Below are 26640 nucleotides of genomic sequence, written 5' to 3' on the forward strand. Positions count from 1 at the left end.
AACCCTAAACCCTCAACCCTAAACCCTAAACCCTAAACCCTAAACCCTCAACCCTAAACCCTCAACCCTAAACCCTCAACCCTAAACCCTAAACCCTAAACCCTAAACCCTAAACCCTTAACCCTTAACCCTTAACCCTAAACCCTTAACCCTAAACCCTTAACCCTAAACCCTAAACCCTAAAACCCTTAAACCCTAAACCCTAAATCCTAAACCCTAAACCCTTAACCCTAAAACCCTAAATCCTAAACCCTAAACCCTTAACCCTAAAACCCTTAACCCTTAAACCCTTAAACCCTAAACCCTAAAACCCTAAACCCTTAAACCCTAAACCCTAAACCCTAAAAACCTAAAACCCTAAACCCTAAATCCAATTGTGATTTAATAATGTGTGAATGTAATTTGCTTAACTGTTTTATTCAAAACTTATTCTTGTATGTTGATTAAGGAGGCCTACTTAGTTTGCATGCGTGAATCTGATGCTAGAATATAAGAGAGTTTCACATAATCGTTACAAACTTATATTCATAAGTAGTGAAGGTCACTGGTTACGATCGCATTAAGTTAAATTCCTAGCATAAGTATCATGATGTCATAGCTACGAATGATTTGTCAATGCTTATGATTTCATAGAACTTAATGATCTTTGATTGTATCTCTATTATGATGTGCACGTAGGGGACTATTGAAGAATGATTTGGGTTGATGATGCGTATTCCATCCAATTCAATGACTTAAGGAAAATCTGAGGGTTAATTAATGATGGCATGGTTAATCTGGGGTATTTTCATTCATGGTTTATCGAAAAAGCAACTGGAGATTGATTTGTATGCAAGTGTGTCATGTGTGGAGAAGGACCCTCTAGTTAGCCCATCATCCATTTAATTCACCAAATTCGTCCAATTTTGTTTAAGTCTTTAATTAACTTGTTTTTACTTTAATTTCGTCCAAAACCCAATCCCCTTTACTTTAGAGTGTCAAATTAGTTAAACTGTCTTAGTTTGTGTTTTTAAGTGTTTTGAGTCAAGTTAAAATCAATTTTCGTCCAAAGTCATTCCTATTGTCCAGTTTGAGTCTATTTAGTTGTTTTAAGCTGTTTTGGGTCTTTTGAGTTTGTTTTGAGTCATTAAAGTCTAGTTAAGTGTCTTCAAATTTGTTTTTGAGTTTTTGAGTAAGTTTAGAGTAGATTAGCAATCCCTTCTAATCCCTGGTCCATAACGATCCCTACTTATCCATACTACAATTGTATTGGTTGGTCAATGTCCTTCAACGTAGGGGTCCCATTGGTTGTAGTTTCTGAATTTCCTTCCATCATGGTCATGGATCTATGAGCGAAGGAAGTTGAAAGCGAGAGTCTTCTTCGTGTCTTCGAATCAGAGCCACTTATGGCGAGGAAACCCTAAGGCAAGAGGCCCTAAGGTAGTATTTTAGGTGAGTTCAAGATATTTGTGTAAATAAATATTTTAGAGTAATTAGGTAAATGTCCTAAATAAATGGAATTAGGATTACTTACTTGAAAGAAGTCTTCTCTGATTAGGAATGTATTTATGATATGAATAAGGAATTATTCTATCATAAATGCCTTTGACTTTTCCTACAGGTAGGGGTGCCTTGAGCAATCGTTGATCTTTGTCTGCTCTATATCAACTACGGGTTGTGAAAGAGAATGCTCCCTACTCATTTAAAAAGGGCAGTCTTGTCCTTCTTGAGAAATAGTTCACATTTCAGCTCCAAAATTTTTGGGATTATTTTTTACTCCACAACTATCATTTGAGAGTGGTGTGCAAGAATATTCCCGACTTGCATTGGCCAAGACACCAGTCTTGGTGAGCTTATTCCACCTACTTGGTTTCAGGTCATTGATGACTCTTGTTGCAGGTTTTCATTATGTTTCTATTGGACATTTCAATTGCATCGTGTATTTGTGTAAGCATGAATCGAATAGATGGCCTTTTTTGTGAATCACCGTCCGTTCGGGCTTCTCTTTATAATTCCTCTTCTTTTTTTTCTTTTTTGATTTTCTTTGCCTGTTTTTATTTAATGCTTATGCGGCAAATCCTTACTGGCTAGTGCCTTACATGCTGAAATAGGTCGAGGGTGCCTCCTAAATTTATTTCCCCTAAATAAAAGTAACAATGTCCCAAAAGGAAAGTAACCACCAAGAAACATTGACAATGTGATTTTTCGTGAATCTCATCTCCAACGAACGGAAAACAAGAAATTAATATAAATAGAAAACAAAAAAGTTGTACAGCAGAAATTTCATTTAAAGGGCAAAAAAAAAAAAAAACTAATCTTGTACATCAGAAAGGGAAGAAAAACAAAATATGCAAATTAGCCAGTGCTGCCAGATACATCTCCAGAAATTGCACTTCCATATGAAGCTGATCCAGTCTGTGAAGTGGTACCGCGAGCCTTGTGGATCTGCCGTATCCTGAAAGCATCTCTTGGGAGCGGGTGACTCTGGACCGTCGTTTCGTCGTCCTCCTGGCCTATCAATCATAAGATAATTTGTTACCATGAAATATAAACTTGTCCAGAAGCCTGGGTTATACTTGTACGATCTTTCTGGAATCGTATACTAGCACGCACACCTATATCTCAACAAAGAAAGGAGATACGTACTATCTAAATGTTTCCTTTTCCCCCTGGTTGGCTTGAAAGATGATCCACTTGGGATGGGATGAGACTTGCTTGAAACAGAAAGGTCACTTGTAGAAGGGGCGGGTATAGATGCCAATGGCATTGGAGCAGTCCCTGACTTCCCAGGCTGTGGTGTTGGTACATCATTTTGCAAACAAATCGATAACACGACATCAACATCTGGTGTTGGACCTGAAAATTTTTAAGAATAAAATTTCCATTCAGGAATAGCATAAAGGACCAGGGGTACCATGCAATTGAAAGATGCACAACATAATATTCGACGCAGATCATAAATTTAGAATATTCAGGATGGGTTGCCTAACCTCCTGTTATGAAGTCCTTAGCAAGACCAATTCCCCAATCTATGGGATCCTAATATTCTCAATTTATAGACCACCACTGAATCATGCATATTCTAAACAATTTCTACAGGCTGAATCATACATTTCTCAATTGTCATCCCATATCTTAATGAAGAACAAAACCCCAAATGTGCATTTATAAACCCATCACAAGTAGTGACCTTGCAGTCCAGCTTTTTTATGGTTTATTCTGACTTGCAATTAAAGTCAAATGGCTCTAAATATACAGACTACAAGCTTTGTAAACTGGAAAAAGAAATCACATTGCATTTAACTGAAAGAAACTTAAAAAGTTACCCTCAACAGCTGGCAAATTTGCTAAGAAGGCTACCAAAGTAGGTGGTGTTGCTTTTAATATTTCATCAAATGAACTGATTGTTTGACCACACACTGCTGAAATCATGGGATTTGATATGGATTTAGACGCAGTGGGAACTACAGCTGCTGTTGTGGTTTGAAAATTTTCTGCCCCTGCAGTAAAAAATTAACAGATACAGTTCAACCATTTGAGCATAAGCTACATAACCCCAAGAATATATCAAGCTCATGCTACAATTAACGGATAAAAGTTCCGTTCTTCGATGCTTTTTCCTTTATTATTTGTCCAATTTAGTTGTTCTAGTTCTCTTTACCATATACAAGGCATTCAGAAGTTCTCAAACCCATTCCATTTCACAAGGTGTTTGGCAAGTAGCTATTAGTGTAAATGTGCACTGCAGCCCATATTGCTTAAACATATAAAAGAGGTAATATATTATTGCCTACCAGGTTTTTGCCTTGGATCATAGATAACCATTTGGTTAGTATCTGGGTAAACTACTTGTGATGACGCCGCTAAATTGCTTATCAGGCTCGCAGAACCCTCTTCTACACAAAAATAGGCCACAAATTACCAAGTAAAAACCAAACAGTAGCAACAGATCTGATATATGACAATCGAGGTACCTGCAAACCCAGGTGCATTCAACATACTTGACTTCTCCACTTTTTTATTGATATTTTTAGCAAGCCACTGAAATATCAGAAACAGGGAAAGGTACTAATCAGTACAGGAACAAAGAGACTTGATGGAGAAGCCAAAAGGCACACCCAGTGGAGTGCATCCTTTGTAAATTTAAAGTGTTGTTGTAGCAATGTTAGAATTTGTTGTACTTTTATGTGCAAACGGAAGCGAATTCTAACAAAGTACCAATATCAACGTCGTAGGTGAAAGCTAAAACAAACAATCTCAAACTAATAAAAGAAATTTATGTGGTTCGGCGTAAAGCCTACATCCACGAGTGAAGCACAACGAGGAATTTCACTAAACAAACGAAGATTACAAAAGAATATTTAAACTCTTATAACCCAAATCCCACAAATTACAAACCCTAAACCAAACGAGTAGAGAACCCAAAAACTAACGGAAAAGATTCTCCCAAATTGCTCTCCAACTCACAGACTCACAAATTGACTCTCACCAAATTGCCACACAAATGAGCCACACAAAATACACTAACCCTAAGGTCCTATTTATAGTGCATAGGACTTAGGTTACAATAAGAATCCTAATAGGAAGTAAATACAAATCCGAATCAAATAGGTAATTAACAAAATATCTCCACCAAGGAAACCAACTAAGAAGTCAAAATCCAAACTCAAATAGGACACCAAAACCAAATAGGTAACACAAACCTAATTTTTTGCATCATCCTAATTTTGAGCCGTAAAACCCAACACAATTGACCTGGCAGCGAGCTGTAGTCCATTAGTAGGAGATACTTTTCTGCACTTATTTTAGAAGTTGTTTTAAGTTTAAATGCTAGGACTTATTTTTGGTGAACTAGGGGGAACAACCCCAAACAAACTAAACTATCCCCCCCCCCCCCCCCCCCCAAAAAAAAACCCCCAATAACGCAAACGTGTAAGTAGCATGTTTAATGAAGGAACAAGGAAGAAAAGCTTCAGGTGCAGACACTGGACAACTCTGTCACAGAGAAAAGAGGCAAAAATTATGGTGAGACGAGATTCAGTGGCGACTGCCACTATTGCGGGAAAAAGGGTCACATAAAGAAGCATTGTCGTAAATGGAAAAGGGAACAAAAAATGAGAACAATACTGTAGGTGTTGTGACTTATGATGAAGAGCTTCTTAATGTAGATGATCGATGTTTTCTGGCAAAAAAGTCTATAGTTTCTTTTATTAGGGAAAATGATAAGTCACCCATTTCAGTTACTGTTAAATAGTTTGTTATCTCTAAATGTAATTAGCTGTGCTAATGTTTGTGATTCGTTAGAATTGTTATAAGGTTAGGCAGTTAAGGGGTATCTTTGTAAATAGCCAAGGCTATATATATATGTCTTCACAGTGTACAAATTAACTATTCAGGAATATAATTGAAAGCTTACAGAGGAAGTTTCCAGTATGTTTGCAGTGAAGACCAATTAGCTGATCTTCACACCAAGTCTCTATCCAAAAGTCGATTTTAGTTCCTGTGCTCCAAGCTTCCAATTGGAATCTGTTCTGATTCCCCTTCTAGCTTGAGGGGGTGTATTAGGGAAAATGATAAGTCACCCATTTCAGTTACTGTTAAATAGTTTGTTATCTCTAAATGTAATTAGCTGTGCTAATGTTTGTGATTAGTTAGAACTGTTATAAGGTTAGGCAGTTAAGGGGTATCTTTGTAAATAGCCAAAGGCTATATATATATATATATGTCTTCACAGTGTACAAATTAACTATTCAGAAATATAATTGAAAGCTTACAGAGGAAGTTTCCAGTTTCTATATCTTTTGCCAATGAAGATGAGTAGTTTGATCAAGGGGAGCCTGGTCATGAGTAGTTCGATAAGGGGGAGCTTGGTCATGAGAAGTTTGATCAAGAGGAGCAATCATATTTTGGTATACTTTCCTCATGGTCTGGAGGGGGAGATTGTTGGATTTTTCCAACCCATGATGAGTTGTCCTAAGGCTATTGGGAAATATAGTCTTAAGAGGATTAAATTGTTTTCCCAATTGAAGTTGGTTACCCAATTGGAATTGGGAAAACAAATTGGATTTGTTTAGCTAATTGGAGCATAACTAGATTCCAATTAGGATTAGTAATCCTTATTGAAGAAGACCTTTATTATGTCTACATAAAGGGGATATTGTACTAGTTTTGAATTGGAGCAAAACAATAAATTGTATACCACTCAAAGAATTAGAGTGAGAGAATATTGTAAAGGCAAAGTGTGTGCGAGAGAAAAGAAATGAGATAAAGAGTTTTTTTTTTTTCTTCTTGTTCTTTCAGGTTTCTCGTCAAGTCTTAATTCTAGAGACTTGGCAAGATCCGTTGTACTCATCATTGATATAGTGAAAGATTGTTGTTTGTTCTATTTTTCCCATTCTTAAACGCGATATTCACAACAACAAAAATGTTTGATCTCAAAGCAGCAAATCTTATGGCAACTGATCAAAAGAGAGGCAAGAGGGTGAAACTGATGAGCTGCATCCAGCTGCAGCAAAGTAACAGCAGCCGCAGTAAACATTTCCACAATCAGCTTAATAATGCCCTTGTCCATGCCAAGGGCTAGAGCTTACTAGCGTCTAAGGGTTTACTCTACACATAAGCTAGTACTATTCCATTTTGGATGGTGAATGAATACTGATTCAACATAAAATTACACCGTCCCCTTTACATATTTCATTCTTATGATAAAGGAGGAGGGGGAGGGCGTCAGGTAGTCGACAGCCGGCACTCCATGATCACGTCGAATCCTTATGAAAATGAATCCAGAACAAAATCGCGCTAAAGCTAGGGCGTCACCCGTAAGTGGCGCGCTGTGTGGCCTGAGCACAGTGATAAGTGAGCAAGGGTCGCTGTATCTCCATCGGCACCCGGATGCAGTGTTAAATGAGCAAGGGGGCCATAGAAACTTCTTTTCGAACGACTCCACTCAAAGTTGTTTGGGAGCATATGCTCCTATCAACTTTACCCGGGACACACAAAAGAAGTACTTTGATCCTATTAGACGGGGGAGGGTGAAGAAGCTAGGACAGAAGGGTAGAGTTCAAGAGAGCAAAATGCGTTTAGGAACGTGGAATATAGGAACCTTCACGGGAAAATCTATGGAAGTAGTGGAAGTTATGGTGAGGAGAAGGATAAATATTATGTGCCTACAAGAAACTAAGTGGGTTGGTAGTAAGGCAAAGGATCTAGAAAACTCAGGGTTTAAACTTTGGTATTCGGGCACAAATAGAACGAGAAACGGTGTTGGCATCATCGTGGACAAGACCTTGGTACAAGATGTTGTAGATGTCAAGAGGGTAGGAGATAGAATCATGGCAATCAAGATTGTAATAGGACAAGAACTTATCAATGTGATTAGTGCGTACGCACCTCAAGTAGGGTTGGATACGAGTTCGAAGGAGAAATTTTGGGAAGATCTTGGAGACTTGGTGCAAGGAATTGCTCAGACGGAGAAGTTATTTATAGGAGGAGATTTAAATGGACACGTGGGCAGGGAGACAGGCAACTATGGAGGTTTTCATGGTGGCCATGGTTTTGGGGAGAGAAACGAGGATGGGGAAGCTATCTTGGATTTTGCAATGGCATATGATCTCTTCTTAGCCAACACCTTCTTTAAGAAGAGAGAAGAACATGTGATCACCTACAAGAGTGGGTCGTCAAAAACACAAATAGATTTTCTTCTAATGAGGAAAGGGGATCGTATAACTTGTAAGGATTGCAAAGTTATACCAGGAGAGAGCGTGGCTAATCAACATCGCTTGTTGGTGATGGATGTACATATCAAAAGAGTAAGACAAAAGAACAAGACTTGGAAGTGCCCAAGGACTAGATGGTGGAATCTAAAAGAAGAAAAACAAGCCATTTTCAAAGAGAAGGTAATCACCCAATGTGTGTGGGATAGAGAGGGGGAAGCTAGCCAAATGTGGGATTCCATGGCTAGTTGTATCCGAAAAGTAGCAAAAGAGGTATTAGGAGAGTCCAAGGGCTTTGCCCCACACCAAAAGGAATCTTGGTGGTGGAATGAGGAGGTACAAACAAAGGTGAAGGCTAAGAAGGAATGTTGTAAAGCCTTATACAAGGAGAGGACTGATGAAAATGGTGAAAGGTATAGAAAAGCGAAGCAAGAGGCGAAGAAAGCTGTCAGAGAAGCTAAGTTAGCGGCTTACGACGATATGTATAAACGACTAGATACCAAAGAAGGAGAGTTGGATATCTATAAACTATCTAGAGCAAGGGAAAAGAAGACAAGGGACCTAAACCAAGTGAGGTGCATCAAGGATGAGGATGGAAAGGTTCTTGCTACAGAGAACGCGGTTAAAGACAGATGGAGAGGTTATTTTCATAATCTTTTCAATGAAGGACATGAAATGAGTGCTTCTTTAGGGGAGTTGAGTAACTCAGAAGAGTGTAGAAACTACTCTTTTTATCGTCGAATCCGGAAGGAAGAAGTGGTTGTAGCTTTGAAGAAGATGAAGCATAAAAAAGCAATAGGCCCAGACGATATACCAATCGAAGTGTGGAAACTTTTGGGAGAGACAGGTATAACATGGCTCACTGACCTTTTCAATAGGATTTTGAAAACGAAGAAGATGTCAAATGAGTGGCGAATGAGCACTTTGGTGCCTATCTACAAGAATAAGGGCGACGTACAAAATTGCATGAACTATAGGGGTATTAAGCTAATGAGTCATACAATGAAGCTCTGGGAGAGAGTCATTGAGCATAGATTGAGGCAAGAGACACGGGTTTCGGACAACCAATTCGGGTTCATGCCAGGGCGCTCAACCATGGAGGCAATCTATCTCTTACGAAGATTGATGGAAAGATATAGAGATGGGAAAAAGGATTTACACATGGTCTTTATAGATTTGGAAAAAGCGTATGATAGGGTCCCAAGAGACATTCTTTGGAGGATTTTAGAGAAGAAAGGAGTACGAGTAGCATATATCCAAGCTATAAAGGATATGTATGAAGGAGCAAAGACTGCCGTAAGAACTCATGAAGGACAAACCGAAAGCTTTCCCATAACTGTAGGATTACATCAAGGCTCATCCTTAAGTCCTTACCTTTTTGCGTTGGTAATGGATGAGTTAACACGACATATTCAAGATGATATTCCTTAGTGTATGCTTTTCGCAGACGATATAGTGTTGATAGATGAAACTCAGGAAGGGGTAAATGCAAAGCTTAACCTTTGGAGAGAAGTGTTGGAATCTAAAGGTCTTCGCCTAAGCCGATCAAAGACAGAATATATGGAGTGCAAGTTCAGTGCAAATGGAGGCCAAAACGAGTTAGGGGTGAGGATCGGAGATCAAGAAATACCAAAGAGCGACCGTTTTCGTTACCTAGGATCTATCTTGCAAAAGAACGGAGAATTAGATAGAGATCTCAACCATAGAATACAAGCTGGATGGATGAAGTGGAAGAGTGCATCCGGCGTGTTGTGTGACCGCCGTATGCCACTGAAGCTCAAGGGAAAATTTTATAGGACGGCAATAAGGCCGGCGATGCTGTATGGCACAGAATGTTGGGCGGTGAAACATCAACACGTACACAAAATGGGTGTAGCGGAGATGAGGATGCTTCGTTGGATGTGTGGGCACACGAGAAAAGATAAGATTAGGAATGAGGATATCCGGGGTAAAGTAGGAGTAGCCGAAATTGAAGGAAAGATGAGAGAAAATCGGTTACGGTGGTTTGGACATGTGCAAAGAAGGCCTACTGACGTTCCGATTAGAAGATGCGACTATGGGACAGAGGTTCAGGGCCGAAGGGGTAGAGGAAGACCTAGGAAAACTTTAGAAGAGACTCTAAGAAAAGACTTAGAGTACTTAGATCTAACGAAGGACATGACACAGGATCGAGCACAATGGCGTTCTAAGATTCATATAGCCGATCCCACTCAGTGACTTGGATTTTCCAAGTCTCCAACCGAGAAGTTTTCCTCACTCGGGAAATTAAGGGAACACTACCCCAACCTACATGCTCCACTCAGAAAGCTTCAACATACAAGCTTTAACAAAAGAAAATTCAAAGAACTTAGCGAAGAAGGCTTTGGTGTATTTAACACAATACGTTGAAATGAAGGAAAGCTTATTTATTGATATCCCCGATAAGCTACAAATATGTACATATACATGAGTCAAAATAAGCACACAAGAGGGAGCCTTCACAAAGGTTGCTTAGGAGAAGTCTCAGCAGTCGGTAGAGCCCCAGAAAGAGAAGGCACCGGAGGGGGATCATTTGGAGCCTCAGTACTGGACAGAACCCTAGAAGGAGGAGGCATCAGAGGTTGATCATTTGGAGCTTCATTACGCGGTACAGCCCCAGAAGACGAAGGCAATAAATGCCTTTGGAACAAACCCACAAATCTCTGATGATCAAGTAAAACCTGACCATCAGTTTCCTTCATCTGGTCAAGCTTCCTCTTCATGTTTGTAGCATAGTCATGTGCGAGCCGGTGCAACTGTTTATTCTCATGCTTGAGCCCTCTAATCTCCTGTTTGAGACTCATCACTTCAGCCGCCAATGATTCAACTTGGCGGGTTCAAGCAAATAGGCGTTGGGCCATATTAGACATAGAACCTGCACACTGAACACTGAGAGCCAGCGAATCCTTAACAGCTAACTCATCAGACCGTTTGGAAAGTAGTCTGTTATCTTTGGGAGTGAGAAGGTTCTTGGCCACCACCGCAGCGGTCATATCATTCTTCATCACGGAATCCCCAACGGTAAGAGGACCAGTAGGGGAGACGAAGGATGGGCGCCATATGTTGTCTGGAGAAGGCGGGGCTGCCTCTTCAACAAGGTTCAAGTCAAAACGACGGTCGGAGGGGCCAGACATTTTCAAAGGTGTTGAAGAGAGAAGAGGTCGGACAAATCAAGATCTTAGAAGTGCAAGAATGAAGCTTCTACTGGTGGAGATTCAAGTGTGCTTTGGAACTTAATGCCAGCCCCTATAAAAATCTGCACTCGACGAAGCTTCAGAAATCGAAGAGGCGCCTGCTCAGAAATCGAAGAGGCGTTTGCTTTCTCAAAAGCTGGGCTGCTTAGAGATCACGAGGGTTGATCTCAGAAATCGAAGAGGCGTTTGCTTTCTCAAAAGTTGGGCTGCTCAAAGACCACGAAGGCCGATCTCAAAAATCGAAGAGGCGCTCGCTTTCTCAAAAGCTGGGCTCCCCAGAGACCACGAGGGCCGATCTCAGAAATCGAAGAGGCACCTACTTTTCCAGCCTTTTCCAGCCTTGTCAGCACCTGTCACACGCACACTCAGTTTTGCGGAAATTATGGGCATTCTGTCAAAGACTTCTGGGGAAGTAGAAAACACATGAATCTTACTGTTCAATCACCCACTTCCCACACGCAACAATAGCTCATGGGTACCACAGATAACTTTGCCAAAGTTCTCTGCCAAAGTTGAGCACGTGAAGCTTGCAGCTCCCACTACATCGCTCTGACCAAGAAGGGTAAAAGAATAGCAAAGAAACAACACTAACAAAGTTTAGACCCATAAATTTTGAAGGTCTAGCTACCATATTATTACCCACAAGGGTAAAGGAACAGTACCACTGCTGGATAATTGGAAAGTCCATGTGTGTCAACCTCTGTGCTTCGTGGCAAGGTAGACTAGCAAACATGCCCAACCTTTACTCACATTCGAGAAAACACTCCCAATAAGATTGCTTGCTCCAAAATCGAAGAGGCACCGTCCTCCGAATCTCGAGAGCCAGACTCCCAACATGACTACTTTCTTAAAAATCGAAGAGAGGGTAAAGGAACAGTACCATTGCTGGATAATTGGAAAGTCCCTGTGTGTCAACCTCTGTGCTTCGTGGCAAGGTAGACTAGCAAACATGCCCAACCTTTACTCACATTCGAGAAAACACTCCCAACAAGATTGCTTGCTCCAAAATCGAAGAGGCACCGCCCTCCGAATCTCGAGAGCCAGACTCCCAACATGATTACTTTCTCAAAAATCGAAGAGACACTGCTCCCCGAATCTCGAGAGCCAGACCCCCAGCATGATTGCTTTCTCAAAAATCGATGAGGCATCGTTCTCCGAATCAATCGAAGAGGCGCTCGCTTTCTCAAAAGCTGGGCTGCTCAGAGACCACGAGGGCCGATCTCAGAAATCGAAGAGGCACCTACTTTTCTAGCCTTGTCAGCACCTGTCACACGCACACCCAGCTTTGCAGAAATTATGGGCATTCTGTCGAAGACTTCTGGTGAAGTAGAAAGCACATGAATCTTACTGTTCAATCACCCACTTCCCACACGCAACAATAGCTCATGGGTACCACAAATAACTTTGCCAAAGTTCTCTGCCAAAGTTGAGCACGTGAAGCTTGCAGCTCCCACTACATCGCTCTGACCAAGAAAGGTAAAAGAATAGCAAAGAAACAGCACTAACAAAAGTTTAGACACATAAATTTTGAAGGTCTAGCTACCATATTATTACCCACAACTGTAAAGGAACAGTACCACTGCTGGATAATTGGAAAGTCCCTGTGTGTCAACCTCTGTGCTTCGTGGCAAGGTAGACTAGCAAACATGCCCAACCTTTACTCACATTCGAGAAAACACTCCCAATAAGATTGCTTGCTCCAAAATCGAAGAGGCACCGTCCTCCGAATCTCGAGAGCCAGACTCCCAACATGACTACTTTCTCAAAATCGAAGAGAGGGTAAAGGAACAGTACCATTGCTGGATAATTGGAAAGTCCCTGTGTGTCAACCTTTGTGCTTCGTGGCAAGGTAGACTAGCAAACATGCCCAACCTTTACTCACATTCGAGACAACACTCCCAACAAGATTGCTTGCTCCAAAATCGAAGAGGCACCGCCCTCCGAATCTCGAGAGCCAGACTCCCAACATGATTACTTCCTCAAAAATCGAAGAGACACTGCTCTCCGAATCTCGAGAGTCATACCCCCAGCATGATTGCTTTCTCAAAAATCGAAGAGGCATCGTTCTCCGAATCTCGAGAGCCAGATACCACAGACCACTTTTTCAAAGTGCTCTGACAGAGTTAAAACATGTGAAACTGGCAGCTCCCACTACCGTGCTATGACCAAGCAGGGTAAAGGAATAGCATTACTACTTGTTGTTAGGGAGACTCCTATATATGTCGACCTCCATCCCCAACGGACAGGCAGACCTGCAAAAATGCTCAACCCTTCATCATATCTGAGAGGGCACTCCTAACGAAGCCTTTCGAAATATTCAGCTTTCTTTCCCCCCGATAATACCTCTGCAAACAAGCTATACTAGAGCAAGAATATCTCATATCATCAGGGTTAAAAGCAAGAGTATCCCATATCATGCTTTTTCCCTGTCTTTTCTTTTGGCCTTGTTTTTACCTGCAAGACAAGGAGAAAGAGAGCAATCAGTCAGCACTTGGAATCAAGCTTCCAGCCAGGAACTGACTGCCTGGAACCCCTTACCTGATTACTTACCTGGCATTGCTCTCGAGTACTCATCTTCAACATCTTATGTTTCCAGGGAAGATTCCGCATCTGCTTGAGGAACAGATAGGGCAAGTGCGAAGGATACAAGGAAGCATGTGGAGACAAGCGTAACAGCACACGTGCCGATACATTCATTACTCTGTCAAAAGCAAAAGTATCCCATATCAGCAGGGTGGAACGTACTCTAGATTTGATGGACTTGTTTTGACCCTCAAATTCTTCAGTCGGCCTTATACTCTGGAGGAAACCAGAAAACCCTCCAGCTCAGTTCAAGAATAAGCCTGTGGAAAGTTACTTCTTCAAAAGCAAAAGTATCTCATATCATCTCTTCTCATTTTTCTTCTCTTTATCCTTCATGCTGCTGCAAGATGGGGAGAAGGTGAACAATCAGTCGGAGCTTTGATTGCTTACCTTGTCTGTCACCTCTTTCAGCAGACCCCCTAGCTCGGCGACTTGGGGGACTCCTACTACATGGTTTGTATCGCGCTTGACCAAGCCTGAAACTACAAGTAAGCTTCAAGTGAACTTGATACATTACCTTGTGCATCTCCACCAGTTAAAGATACCACCCCTGGATGGAGGAAGAGTACTTCCAGAGAAGATGCCACATCTACCTATGAGACAGATAAGGCAAGTCAAGACGACACCACACTCCGATACTTAGAAGTTTCGTGATTACGAGATCATTCTCCCACAATATTTCCTAATGTCATTTGTACTAAATCATTCACTTGTACTCACTAAATGAGAGCTTGAACCTATGTACTTGTGTAAACCCTTCACAATTAATGAGAACTCTTCTATTCCGTGGACGTAGCCAATCTGGGTGAACCACGTACATCTTGTGTTTGCTTTCCTATCTCTATCCATTTATATACTTATCCACACTAATGACCGGAGCAATCTAGCGAAGATCACAAAAAGCGATCGTTTTCGCTACCTAGGATCTATCTTGCAAGAGAACGGAGAATTAGATGGAGATCTCAACCATAGAATACGAGCTGGATGGAAAGAGTGCATCCGGCGTGTTGTGTGACCGTCGTAGGCCACTGAAGCTCAAGGGAAAATTTTATAGGACGGCAATAAGGCTAGCGATGTTGTATGGCACAGAATGTGGGTGGTGAAGCATCAACACGTACACAAAATGGGTGTAGCGGAGATGAGGATGCTTCGTGGGATGTGTGGGCACACGAGAAAGGATAAGATTGGGAATGAGGATATCCGAGGTAAAGTAGGAGTAGCCGAAATTGTAGGAAATATGAGAGAAAATCGGCTCCGGTGATTTTGAACATGTGCAAAGAAGGCCGACTGACGCTCCGGTTCGAAGATGTGACTACGGGACAGAGGTTCAGGGCCGAAGGGGTAGAGGAAGACCTAGGACAACTTTGGAAGAGACTCTAAGAAAAGACTTAGAGTACTTGGATCTAACGGAGGACATGACACAAAACCGAGCGCAATGGCGTTCTAGGATTCATATAGCCGACCCCACTTAGTGGGAAAAGGCTTTGTTGTTGTTGTTGTTGTTGGTAGCATGAAGAAAATGTAAAATAAATAAATAAATATAATCTCTTAGGCATCAGCTTTTTTAATAGATGGCAGTACGGGGCATGTGTACATACTACGAAAAAGGGAAAGGCTGATGACAAAGATGTTCATGGTGGAAATGGAAATACTAGCATAACATTTTCACTAAAGGTACCTCTTGTCGGGCTAAATGATCCAAGTCCTTTGAAGAGCAGGGCCAGAGATCCATGAAACTATATCGTGATGCAACATCTTGCAATGAACTTTCCAATGATGAAGGTCCCTCTTCACCTGCTCCGGTAAGTGCTGCTTTTTTCCTTTGTTCAACCTATATGAATCATGAATTCAACAGATTACTGCTTGTGTAAGATGAGGATCAAAATTAGCAACAATAATCCAGCACTAGCTTTTTGTAAAATTTATATTTAGACAAACAAATAATGTTTATAGCTTTAGTATCCCAAGTAATGTTTATTCCCGAACCCTGTATAGCTGATGAGGATCTCAAGTCTTCTATCAAATTAAATTGCACAGCTACTTGCAAGTGGCCCTCTACCAGTGGTGGAGAGGAGTGTCGCCCTTGCACCACGGCATGGGTTCGAACCCCGCTCCTTAATCTGACATCTAATTTAACAAATCTATCATTTGACCAAAAAAAAATTGCACAGCTACTTCAAATTGACCAATGAACCATCAACCATTGTGTGTCATCTTATAATAAGATATCATATATAGAACCAGCACAAAAGAGTAAAATAAAACCACAGTACTGTTCCCTACGATATATATTTACAGCAGTATATACTTGTGTGCTGATATTTCCTGAGGTGCAAAAGGGGTTCCAACACATGAATTCCCAAGAGTCAACGATCAACGTGTGCTCATCTTTGTGTAAATACCACTTATATAGTTGGTTTAATCCCCTTTATTTGATCTTGTTTATTGATAGTCTTTACACAAACTTATAAGATGAGCTATGCCAATGTATGAAAAATAAAGTAAACACGCCACACACAAACACAAACAATTTAGCGAGGTTCGGCAGACTTTGCCTACTCATGTGATCTCTCTTAAGAAATCACCTGCACTATGGAGAACAACAACTCGGTTAGAAGAACTTATTCAAAACCCTTATGCTAAACCCCAAAACCTTGTTTTATATCTCTCTATCACTCTTGGCTCTCTACCCTTGCAGTTCTCCAATGTTCATGTGAATAAACAGCCACCAACAAGGCTATTTATAGTACATAAACCGATGATTACATGCCTTACAAGTATAGGATTCCTAAATCCTTCTAAAATAGAGAAAACCAACTTATTTTCTAATCCTAAACTGGTTGGGATTACAAAGAAAACCTATTTCCCAATTCTTATGAGAGATAATTTCTGCACATTCCTTTTCTCATTTCCCTACACCATTTTGAAACCTAAACCTATTTGGCCTTGGTATTTTGACGAGCCAAATCACAACAATCTCCACCTTGGTGAGTCAAAACCAAGAAATAATTGTTGCGCCCCAGAATATCTTCGAACTTCTTGAAGTAACTCCAGAAACCTTCAAGAAGTTTCACCTTGGCAAAAATCTTCTTGCCTCAACAAGTGAGAAGGTGCTCCATCCAATCCTTAGTATGTTGTAAGATTGAGCAAGTTCAAGCAATAGTTGAACTTCTCTGCTGTAACCGGTTTAGTCAAGTAATCTAAAATGTTCTCCGGTGTATGAACCTTCTCGGCTATAACTTCCTTCAATTCTACCTAGTCCCTAATCCGGTGATATTGAGCTTCAATATGCACTTTGATTCTTTGCTAAGTAAATAGCACTATGACTGTCACATCTAATCACCGTGGAACTTTGAGTAATTCCAAACTCTCTTGTTAAACCGTTAATCCAAACTGCTTCCTTTCCAGCTTCTGCTACTGCAATATACTCTGCTTTAGTACTAGACAATGTTGAAATTGACTGTAGTACACATACTTCCTCTTCTTGTTTTTAAACAAGATTCTCCAACTCTTTTTACCTTGTCTAGTAACGGAGAATCCGTTTAACCGCAGATCAATGCTCCTTTCCTGGATTCGCCATATACTTTGTAACAACAGTTAATGCTTGAGCTAGGTCATGTCTTGTGCAAACCATTGCATACATGAGGACATCCTATTACACTTGCATAAGGCACTTTTCTCATCTCTCCCAACTCTTTCTGTAGTTGGGCATTGTTGCGCACTCAACTGATAGTTTGCTGCCAATGGAGTAGACACGGGCTTCACTCCATCCATAATGAAACGCTCCAATATATTATGAATATACTTTGCCTGTGACAGCCATATCTTACCCTCTTCTCTGTCCCTCCTAATTTGCATTCTAAGGATCTTTTGTGCAACTCCTAGATCCTTTATGTCGAATTCCTTAGTTGCATCTTTAACACTTGAATTCTAGACATATCCTCACATGCAATCAACATGTCATCTATGTAAAGCAGCAATAGTATAACCATACCATCCTTGAACACATGGTAGTAAATGCAGCAATCATATAAGCATCTTCTAAAATTAATATACAACATGTATGATCGAAACCCCTGTTCCATTGCCTTGGAGATTGCTTTAGCCCATAAAAAGACTTCTTCAATCAACAAACCAGATTTTCATTTCCTGTTTCGACAAAACCTTCACCTGCTCTATCTCCATATCCTGTTGAGCTGCTATTGATAACAGAATTCTTATAGAAGTATGCTTAACCACTGGAGAAAATATCTTGTCATAATCTAACTACTTCCTTTTGCGAATTTTGCCACTAACCGAGCTTTATATCTCATGGCATCGTCTTCATGTGTTCCTTGTTTTTTTCTAACCTACTCACGGCCTACAATCTTTTGCTCCTTTGGTTTAGAAACTAGCTCCAAAATAGAGTTCTTACAAAAGAGATTTCATCTGTTCAGACATAGCAACCATCCAACCTTCCCAATCATTATTTGCTATAGCTACTTGATATGTGGTTGGATCTTCCTTACTAACACTTAGAGCATAATTGACTTGATCTTGATCAAATCCATACCTGTTAGGTGATTGAGGAACCCGGGAGTCTTGGTTCCACAATGGTGATAGCTCCACCTGAACCTAAACGGGTGATTGTTGTTGTTGCTCTACTTCTTCTCCATTAACCCTTTGTCATGCTCCGCTTGCTCATGCTCAACCTGAGCTGGATTCCATGACCCATTTGGTTATAAGAAATTCAGTTGGTTCTTCAACAACATCAGTCTTCTTCTCCTCATTTGTCTTGACTTTATTTAGCAACATAGTCTTTTTGTCAAATATGACATCCCTACTTAAAACCTTCTTTTTGTTGATACGATCCCATAACTTGTAGCCCTTCATTCCTTTCTCATAGTCGATGAATATGCATTCAAGAGATTTTGGTTTGAGTTTGGTCCACTCGTCGCTCGGAATATGAGCATATGCGCTACAAAAGCGCAACCAAAAACTCTTTGGTTTGGAAAAATCAACAAGTTTACCAAGCCATACCTCTACTGCACACTTGAAATCAAGAACCCTTGAGGGTGATTGATTAACAAGTAGCAAGCATGGTTAACCTTCTACGCAAAACGTGTCAGGCAATCCCCCATGAAACTGCATGCTTCTCTCTTTCCATGAAAGTTCTATTCATCCTCTCTGGAGCTCTGTTTTGTTGAGGGGTTTTCTTCACCGTAAAGTGTATTGTGATGCCTTCTTCCTTGCAAAACTGGAAGAATTTCTTCCCTATACCCCCGTCGTCGCTTCTTCGATATCTGATTTTCCTACCCGTCATATATTCTACTTCTGTTTTCCACTCCTTGAACTTGGAAAAGACCTCGGATTTCTCCCTCATGAAGTACACCTAAACTTTCTTGAAAAATCATCTAGAAAGGTAACAAAGTATTTGGAGCCTCCTTTGCACTTTGTTGGAGCCGAACTCCATACATCTGTATAGTACAGCAAATCCTAACTTCTTTTCTCAGTCTGCTACCTTGAATGACATCTTTGTATGCTTCCCAAGAGTACAATACTTGCAGAAATCTAGTCTGCAATAACTAACACCTTCTAGCAAATTTTTCTTTTGTAGTTCTTGCAATCCTCTTTTACTCATATGCCCTAGCCTATGGTGCCAAAGCTCAGTCTTGTTCTCTGAACCAACCTCAGTAGATATTGAGGCTCCACCTATTATTGTAGCTCGATGTTACTGCAAGGAGTTCGCCATCACTTTCCTCTGAAACAACCACACTAACTGTATTTGAATTCACTGTCATCGCCTCTGCTTCTTATCTTTCCATATTTTGCAATTTCTTTTCCAGTGGTCTAAGGCACCACGATGGAAGTAACATTTCTTTTCTTTTCCTTTGGATTTTGGATTTTGATCTACCCATCACCAGATTTATCACTCTTGTTCTGTGACCGACCCCTCTCTTTACCTTTCGCATAAAGACCATGTGCTTAAGAGCTTTGGTGTTCTCATCCATCTTGACATAAGTGTTGTTCTGAGTATCCTTACCCAACATAAGTGTTGTTCTGAAGTGCTTGAACAAAGGCAGTAGAGATCTTAACAGTAAGAGCGCCTTGTCATCATCTTCATACTTCACATCTATCTTTGATATGGTACCACTTTTCTGAAATTTGCTCATATGATTTTACAGATCTCCACCTCCTTCTAACCAAAGACCGAGAAGTTCATCTTTCAAGAAAAGTTTGCTGTATAAAGTCTAACCCCTGTAAAATTTCTCAAGCTACTCCCATGTTTCTTTAGCGCCCATATCCTCATCAAGACGACACATCACATTGTCAGTAAGATGTAGCACGATACAGCTCTTCGCCCTTCTGTCCAACTTCTTCCACTACGCATCTGTGGTTCCTTGTGGCTTATTCTCTATTCCGAGAATAGCATCTTGCAGATCTTGTTGAATCAGGACATTCTTCATCTTCCACTGCCACAACGTGAAGTTATCCTTTCCATCAAACGCCTTGATCATGGGCCTCACATCGTCGCTTGAGCTTGCCTTACAAGACCGATATCCATATATAACAATGTTTTAAAAGGCTCGCCTAAGGACGCGCCTAGGCGCCCTATGAGGCTAGGCTTGAGGGTTGCCGCCTCTATTTTGAGGGAGTGGGCATAAGGCGTCGCCGGAGCCGCCTAGGCGGCGAAAGGCGCGCCTCAGGGCTTTTTTTTTTTTTTTTTTTTTTTTATTTACTCCCAAACCCAAATTTTGGGTAGGATTTTAACTGCCTCATACCTCTTCCTTGCACCTTCATCTCTCTGCCTTTTTTCTGATTTTTATTTTTTTATATAATGGATGTGTGTGCTATCTGCGTGCATTGTTATATGTGCGCTCATTGTACTTTTCATCCTCTATTTTATACATATATAATATAATATATGTATATATATGTGTGTGCTCAAGGTGATTATTGATTAATAATCTTCTTCTTTTTAATATAATATATGTGTATGCTCGGTGTATATATTAAAAAATTTAGGTCCCGTGAGGCTTCGCCTCATGCCTAGGCCGGGCTTCCCCTCAAACGCCTCACCCACGCCTCATGCTTTTAATACATTGATATATAATAAATATATTTAAATATATATTATCTGCAAATGTCCAACTTGAAATCTATCTGCAAATGGCATTTATCGCAATGGCGGCAAGTAATTAAGTCTATGTATTATGATGCGGGTTCAATCTTCACCAATTTCCCGTCCTTCTAACAACTAAAGCGCTAAAGATCATATGAGCAAATTTGAAACAAGGCGCTCTATCGAATAGTTTCTGAGTTAAATTTCTTTGTCATTTCACCAGTTTGAGTTCTTTGGTTTCTGATAAAAGGTTGTTTTCTCCCAACTTCATTTCTTTCAAGAAAAGGAGACCGAGAAGTTCATCTTTCAAGAAAAGTTTGCTGTATAAAGTCTTACCCCAGTAAAATTTCTCAAGCTACTCCCATGTTTCTTTAGCGCTCATATACTCATCGAGACGACACATCACATTGTCAGCAAGATGTAGCAGGAAAATTGGTAAAGATTGAACCCGCATCATAATACATAGACTTAATTACTTACCGCCATTGCGATAAACACCATTTGCAGATAGATTTCGAGTTGGACATTAGATTTCTTTTCATATTCTACTCAATACTTTGAAGGTGAAAAGGAAGTGGGTTACATGCCTTATAAGTATAGGATTCCTAAACACTTCAAAAATAGGAAAAACTAACTTATTTCCTAATCTAAACTGGTTGGGATTACAAAGAAAACCTACTTCCCAATTCTTATGGGAAATGTTTTGTGCACATTCCTTTTCACCTTCACAACACCAATTGGAAACATAAACTTTTTTGGCCTTGGTATTTTGATGAGCCAAATCACAACATATATTAAATCATTACGAACTTAAAATACAGAATAGCTTTCTTGACAAAACTACATAACACTTGTACACTCTTTCCAAACTAATAGGAAATTATTTCTAAAATCAAAGAGTATTATTCAGGTACAAATTTATCGAACAAATGCTGGCAAAGGGTTGAATAAACTTGTTTTACCAAATCCATAAACAAATTTCACAATTATTACTAAGCAGAGAAACTCACTGTTTTCACCAGCTTAGGGGAGCCTGTTGGCATAAGGTCTACTAACGGCAATGAGCCAAAACAACTCAAGCAAAAACGAGAGTAAAATAATCAAATAGGAAAAAACTTTAAAATTAAATTTTTTTTAAAAAAATATTAAGATTAAAATGGGATAATGCATTGCAAACTAAAAGGAAAGATCATATTTAGTACTACCTTCAACATGCTAGCCAAATCTCCATAAGTTTGCTCAAAAATGGTGAATCGCTTCCATACCTAAGAAGGAATATCCATCAGAATCTGGTATTCAATATTAAAAAAAAAAAAACCAATAAAAACAAAAGTTTGGAGAAGTGTGCAATAATCAGTAATGCAGATGACTATACTACTTAATCATAACAAAGCATCGGTTAAGAAATAAATAACCCACCACATAATAAAAATAGAGCTAATACAAACACGAGCAAACATGTACACTTATGTGAATGGCAATACGTGTGTACCTCGACAGATTCTTCTGATGGTAATGAGCTTAATGCCCTCTCAAATAAGGCCCGAATATTTCTATCATCATTCAAACGAGTTAAAAAGTCTGCATATCTGCAACATTAAGGACACGATAACCAATAAGAAAAACACAAAGAGATACTTCACAACCCAAAATACTACCAAGGCAATAATAAATCATAAGAGCATAGATATCATATCCTTCAATATCCTTGAATGACTAATATTATGAAATACAAAATAGGGTTGCCAGTAACATAACAAATCTGCCTCAAAGTCACTACTTGGCCAACCATATGTTAGAGCCATACAACACAATGCAGCCACAGGTGGAATCCATTATGCCAATAAGGAACTCACTTTGTGGAGATGTGCCCTCTCACTTTGGTGGTGTGTTTGGAAGAACAAGAACAAGAGAACTTTTGACAGTAAGGAGGAGGAAGTGGGTGCAATCTGGGATAGAGTCATATTACTTCTCTGGGAATCTCGGTCAAAATGTCTAAAACATTACTTTTTGTGTGATTTTTCTTGATAGGATTGGTTCTTTGTATAGGAAGCTTTCTGGGATGGAGTTCTGCCTGTTGGTTTAGGCTTTCTCTTTGGGTTTTTGTGTTTCTTCTGTTGTTTTGTTGTTTCTTGGACCACTTGTCCATGCTTGTATTCCTTGTGTTTTCTCTTTATAAATCTTGTGTCTTATACCATAAAATCAAATAAGAGTCGATGCCACAACAGTAGATTGCACGTGGAAAACATAGAGAGCTCTTCAATTCACCCAAAGAAAGCCTGTAAAGAATTCCTTCTCTCTCATATGCCTAGAGGATCCTTTTACTAAGTGTACTGGACATGCATATATCATTTCACATAGAAAACCCAGAATAAAAATCAGCAACTAAATTTAGTATTATGAACAAGAACATGAACTCACTCAAGAATGTAAACAGGCTCATGCATAAACCGTTTCAACCCAGCTTCAAAAACGTTGTGTGCCATCTGCATGAATGTAAAGAAGTAGTAAATGCTTGTTCCTTTACCTTGTGAATGCCCATTCCGTTGTTTGGGGGAAAGTGGTAGAGCATTCCCAAAGTAAATATGTGAACTAATCAATCAAATAGGCATTCCATAATATTCATTCCAATGCAGATTAAATTCTACTCCTTGAAGCCAAACATCACCTTACACTTTACCATGGCTTTCTTTAACAACCAGGAGAAGAAAAGAACTGAAGAATTTCTTTTGGTAAATCTATGTGAGAAAATTTTATAGGCAATATATATGACCCAAACACCAATAAATCCTATCCAACAATTCAGCACCGACTACTGCTCATCATGAAAAATTTGATTATAACTAAAATAACCTTTGGATCCTTGTCAAGACAGAAAGCCATCATCGCATAAGCAACATAAACATGGTACGTGCAGTTTGGAGATTTGCGCGCCTCTAAAAAGTACTTGCGAGCTGCTTCCACTCCTTCATTTCTCCTTAAAAAGCGAATAAACTGCAGTGAAAAACACAAGCATGAGATTTTTCCAAAGCATGGTCAAAATGAGGATGTAAAGAAGTATACGGCCTCCTCTTTGAAGCATATAAAACGTATTGGTTTTACCATGAGCCACCAGCCAAGCAAAAAATTGAACTTTAGTGGGAGCACCAGTCTTACAAAATTAAATCATTGCAACCAATGGTACGCTGACTGAGATTATCTAGGCACAGAAAGAAGAATAGACTTGCCAGGAAAAAGAGAAAAACCCCAAGACCCCTGAGTCAAGCATATTACACGCCAAAAGGAGGATCACATTCACTAAAAGATCCAAAAGAAAATTCCTACCTGTATATGAGCAAGTGCTGATGTGTTAATACCATCTCCCAAAAGGCCTTCATATATTTTCTTTGTGGGCTTCATGAAACCAGTAGCACATTTAAAAATCAAGAACCAATAAGTCCAGCTCAACTGCAACTACGAAGCCTTAAGAGCCAAAAATCTTAATACCTGAATTGCTCCACGGGATTCTTCCAGCTCTGCATAAGCATATCTAAGCATCTCCGAGTCTGATAAGGAAAGAGAGAGGGAGAGACATGTAAGCAACTTCAAGCTATCCATAGAAAATTTCATAGGAGCACTACATTCATGCTTATTAAACAGTCAAGCCAAAGTTGCAAGATCAAAGAAATAAGAAAACAGAAGTTCTTAAATCCTTACAAGCAAAGCTTCTAAAACAGAAACAAACAGAGAACTTTAAAAAGCAAGAGACAATAAAGGATAGGAAAAAAATTACCAGGAAGAACCTTCAATGCTCTTTGAAATACTTTAATTGCAGTATCTACAGAACCACTTTTTGCATGCCACATGGCATAGTCATACCATAAATCAGGATAATGGTATAGATACATTAGACACTGGAAACCAAGGGAATGCAGTATGGAAGTCAGAAATAAAATTTTAAACAAACAGTTAACAATTGCATAAATAAATTAAAATAAATGCACACAATTTTAAGTGCATAATCCCCATTATGTGCACGCATAATTTAGTATATTTATTTAATCAACAACACTTCGAAATATGTTCTTCATGATGGTTGAGTAAATAACAAAAGTCAAGAAGAGAAAATCAGATCAAGAATAGGACTCCATGAATGTGCAGACACTAATTAAAATCATACGCAAGAATATAGGGGAGAAAACATAACCTAATGTAAAGAAATACTAAATGAAACACAGTAATTGCTAACTTTCATAACAGCATTATTCACAAGATTACATTTTTGTGCTACTGAATTACTTGCATCTGTAATTGACACATAACTTAAATCATATTATTTAACCAGCACATTATCCCCATCATACAATTGAGGATTACAAAGACACAAGGTGACATTCAAAATTAAAATCTGTTCGAGCCAGAAGAAAAAGACCGTGAAGTTGCATTTGTTCAACCATGCATCAACAGAGACAAAATAGAATATCATCTACTAATTGTATGAATTAAAAGGAGAAAAAGATATATTTTCCTTACCTGCTCATAAGTGAAAATGATTCGCTTGTTGGATGATCCATTGTCTATCCTTTGTGGGTTTCCTCTGCAATGCAATTACAAGGTATTTGATTGAAGAACGCAATATTCTCAAACAAAGCATGACGAGAGATTGAAAAACCAATAATAATAATGAGTATCCAAATATGGGGCAAGTTATTCATTCTAATTTTTAACTATTTGTCAAGAGCCAATGCAGCCTCAGAGACTTAATCAACTTGATTTCATAATTCATATACATTATTGGTTCATTCCCTGACTGAGTTCTTCGGCCATATGGTTTTCTAACTGGGTATCAGAGTCTTCTTTGCAAGTGGTCACGAACTTGCTCCTTGTTCCATACTTCTTAGTTGGTTAGTAGGTTGCAGGGTGGGGCTGCACCTATATGCTTGTTTCTTTCCCCCTATCAATCTGCGTCTCCACATGCAGGATGGGCTGCGTGTGGAACATCCAACGCTTGCCCATAGAGATAATCTGTATGGTTCTATAAAAAGGTGGCTGTGAAGAACTCTTTCCAAGTAGTTATCTAATCTGTGTTCTTTCTAACTCATGCACTCGCTGAGTAGTAATGCTCAATCATATCTTTTTCACATTTGACATATGAGGACATTCTAAGAAGTACAAAACATCTTAAAAGGGTAAATTTGCACAAAAGAGTACTCAGATAATATATTTTTCACAATCGTCCCTACAAGCATCTCATTCTTAACTTCATATGCCAAATAATTGCAGATTAATAAATTAAGCAGGAAGGTTATGCAACCCCGGTAAATTCAGTCTAAATGTCAGTAACTTACTTTTCAAAAGCTATAAATGCATAACCAACTAAATAAGGTTATGCAACCCCTGTAAATTCATAGTCTATAAATGCATAACCACTAAAGAAAAAGAAAGTATGGCAGTAACTTACTTTTCGAAAGCTAATAACTTTCTCCATGCCATCCATTGTAGTTCTTCCTGTAAGAGCACAATACATGATTAGCATTTTCCATTACAAAATATGTGGGAAGAACTTCCAATCTCTCTCATACAAGGCACCTTACTGAAAACCAAATATGTCCTTGTTCCCATGCAACCCATTTATACAGGCAAGTCGGTAAATGTCTTAAGAGTGCATATATTACAATATAACTAGTAAATCAAGACAAAACCATATACCATGGGTCGACACTCGAATTAACCCAAAATTAAATAGTAGGAATCCATGCAGGGGAAAAAGAACATTTAATTTCAAGCAGTGTATTAAAAGCATGAGGTGTGGGCAAGGCGTCCGAGGGATAGCCCGGCCTAGGCGTGAGGCAAAGCCTCACGGGACCTAAATTTTTTAATATATACACTGAGCGTACACATATATTATATTAAAAAAAAGATTATTAACCAATAATCACCTTAAGCACACATATATTATAAATATATATACACACATATATATAGACATATATTATATTATATATATTTATATATATATATATATATAATAGAGGATGCAAAGCACAATGAGCACACATATAACAATGCACGC

General features: G+C 39.4%; 1 protein-coding gene across 5 annotated transcripts in view; it reads right to left on the minus strand.

Annotated features, from left to right (window-relative positions):
* Positions 1–2180: 2180 nt before the first annotated feature.
* Positions 2181–26640, minus strand: part of LOC103411288 (cleavage stimulation factor subunit 77) — a 28853-nt gene continuing 4393 nt past the window's right edge. For 4 of the 5 annotated variants that reach the window (XM_070804788.1, XM_070804791.1, XM_070804790.1 and 1 more), the window contains 15 exons: positions 26029–26075; positions 25101–25164; positions 24361–24481; positions 24075–24133; positions 23913–23981; positions 23442–23582; positions 23010–23074; positions 22081–22177; positions 21794–21853; positions 15165–15317; positions 3954–4020; positions 3774–3875; positions 3306–3479; positions 2626–2835; positions 2181–2492 (listed from right to left, as the gene is read on the minus strand). In XM_070804788.1, the coding sequence (XP_070660889.1) occupies positions 2335–2492; positions 2626–2835; positions 3306–3479; positions 3774–3875; positions 3954–4020; positions 15165–15317; positions 21794–21853; positions 22081–22177; positions 23010–23074; positions 23442–23582; positions 23913–23981; positions 24075–24133; positions 24361–24481; positions 25101–25164; positions 26029–26075 (1587 nt within the window). In that variant the 3' untranslated portion in view covers positions 2181–2334. The remainder of the gene's footprint in view (positions 2493–2625; positions 2836–3305; positions 3480–3773; positions 3876–3953; positions 4021–15164; positions 15318–21793; positions 21854–22080; positions 22178–23009; positions 23075–23441; positions 23583–23912; positions 23982–24074; positions 24134–24360; positions 24482–25100; positions 25165–26028; positions 26076–26640) is intronic. The other variant, XM_070804792.1, reaches the window with a different exon arrangement.

Source organism: Malus domestica, chromosome 09, assembly GCF_042453785.1.
Source record: "Malus domestica chromosome 09, GDT2T_hap1".
In the NCBI taxonomy this organism is placed as follows: domain Eukaryota; kingdom Viridiplantae; phylum Streptophyta; class Magnoliopsida; order Rosales; family Rosaceae; genus Malus; species Malus domestica.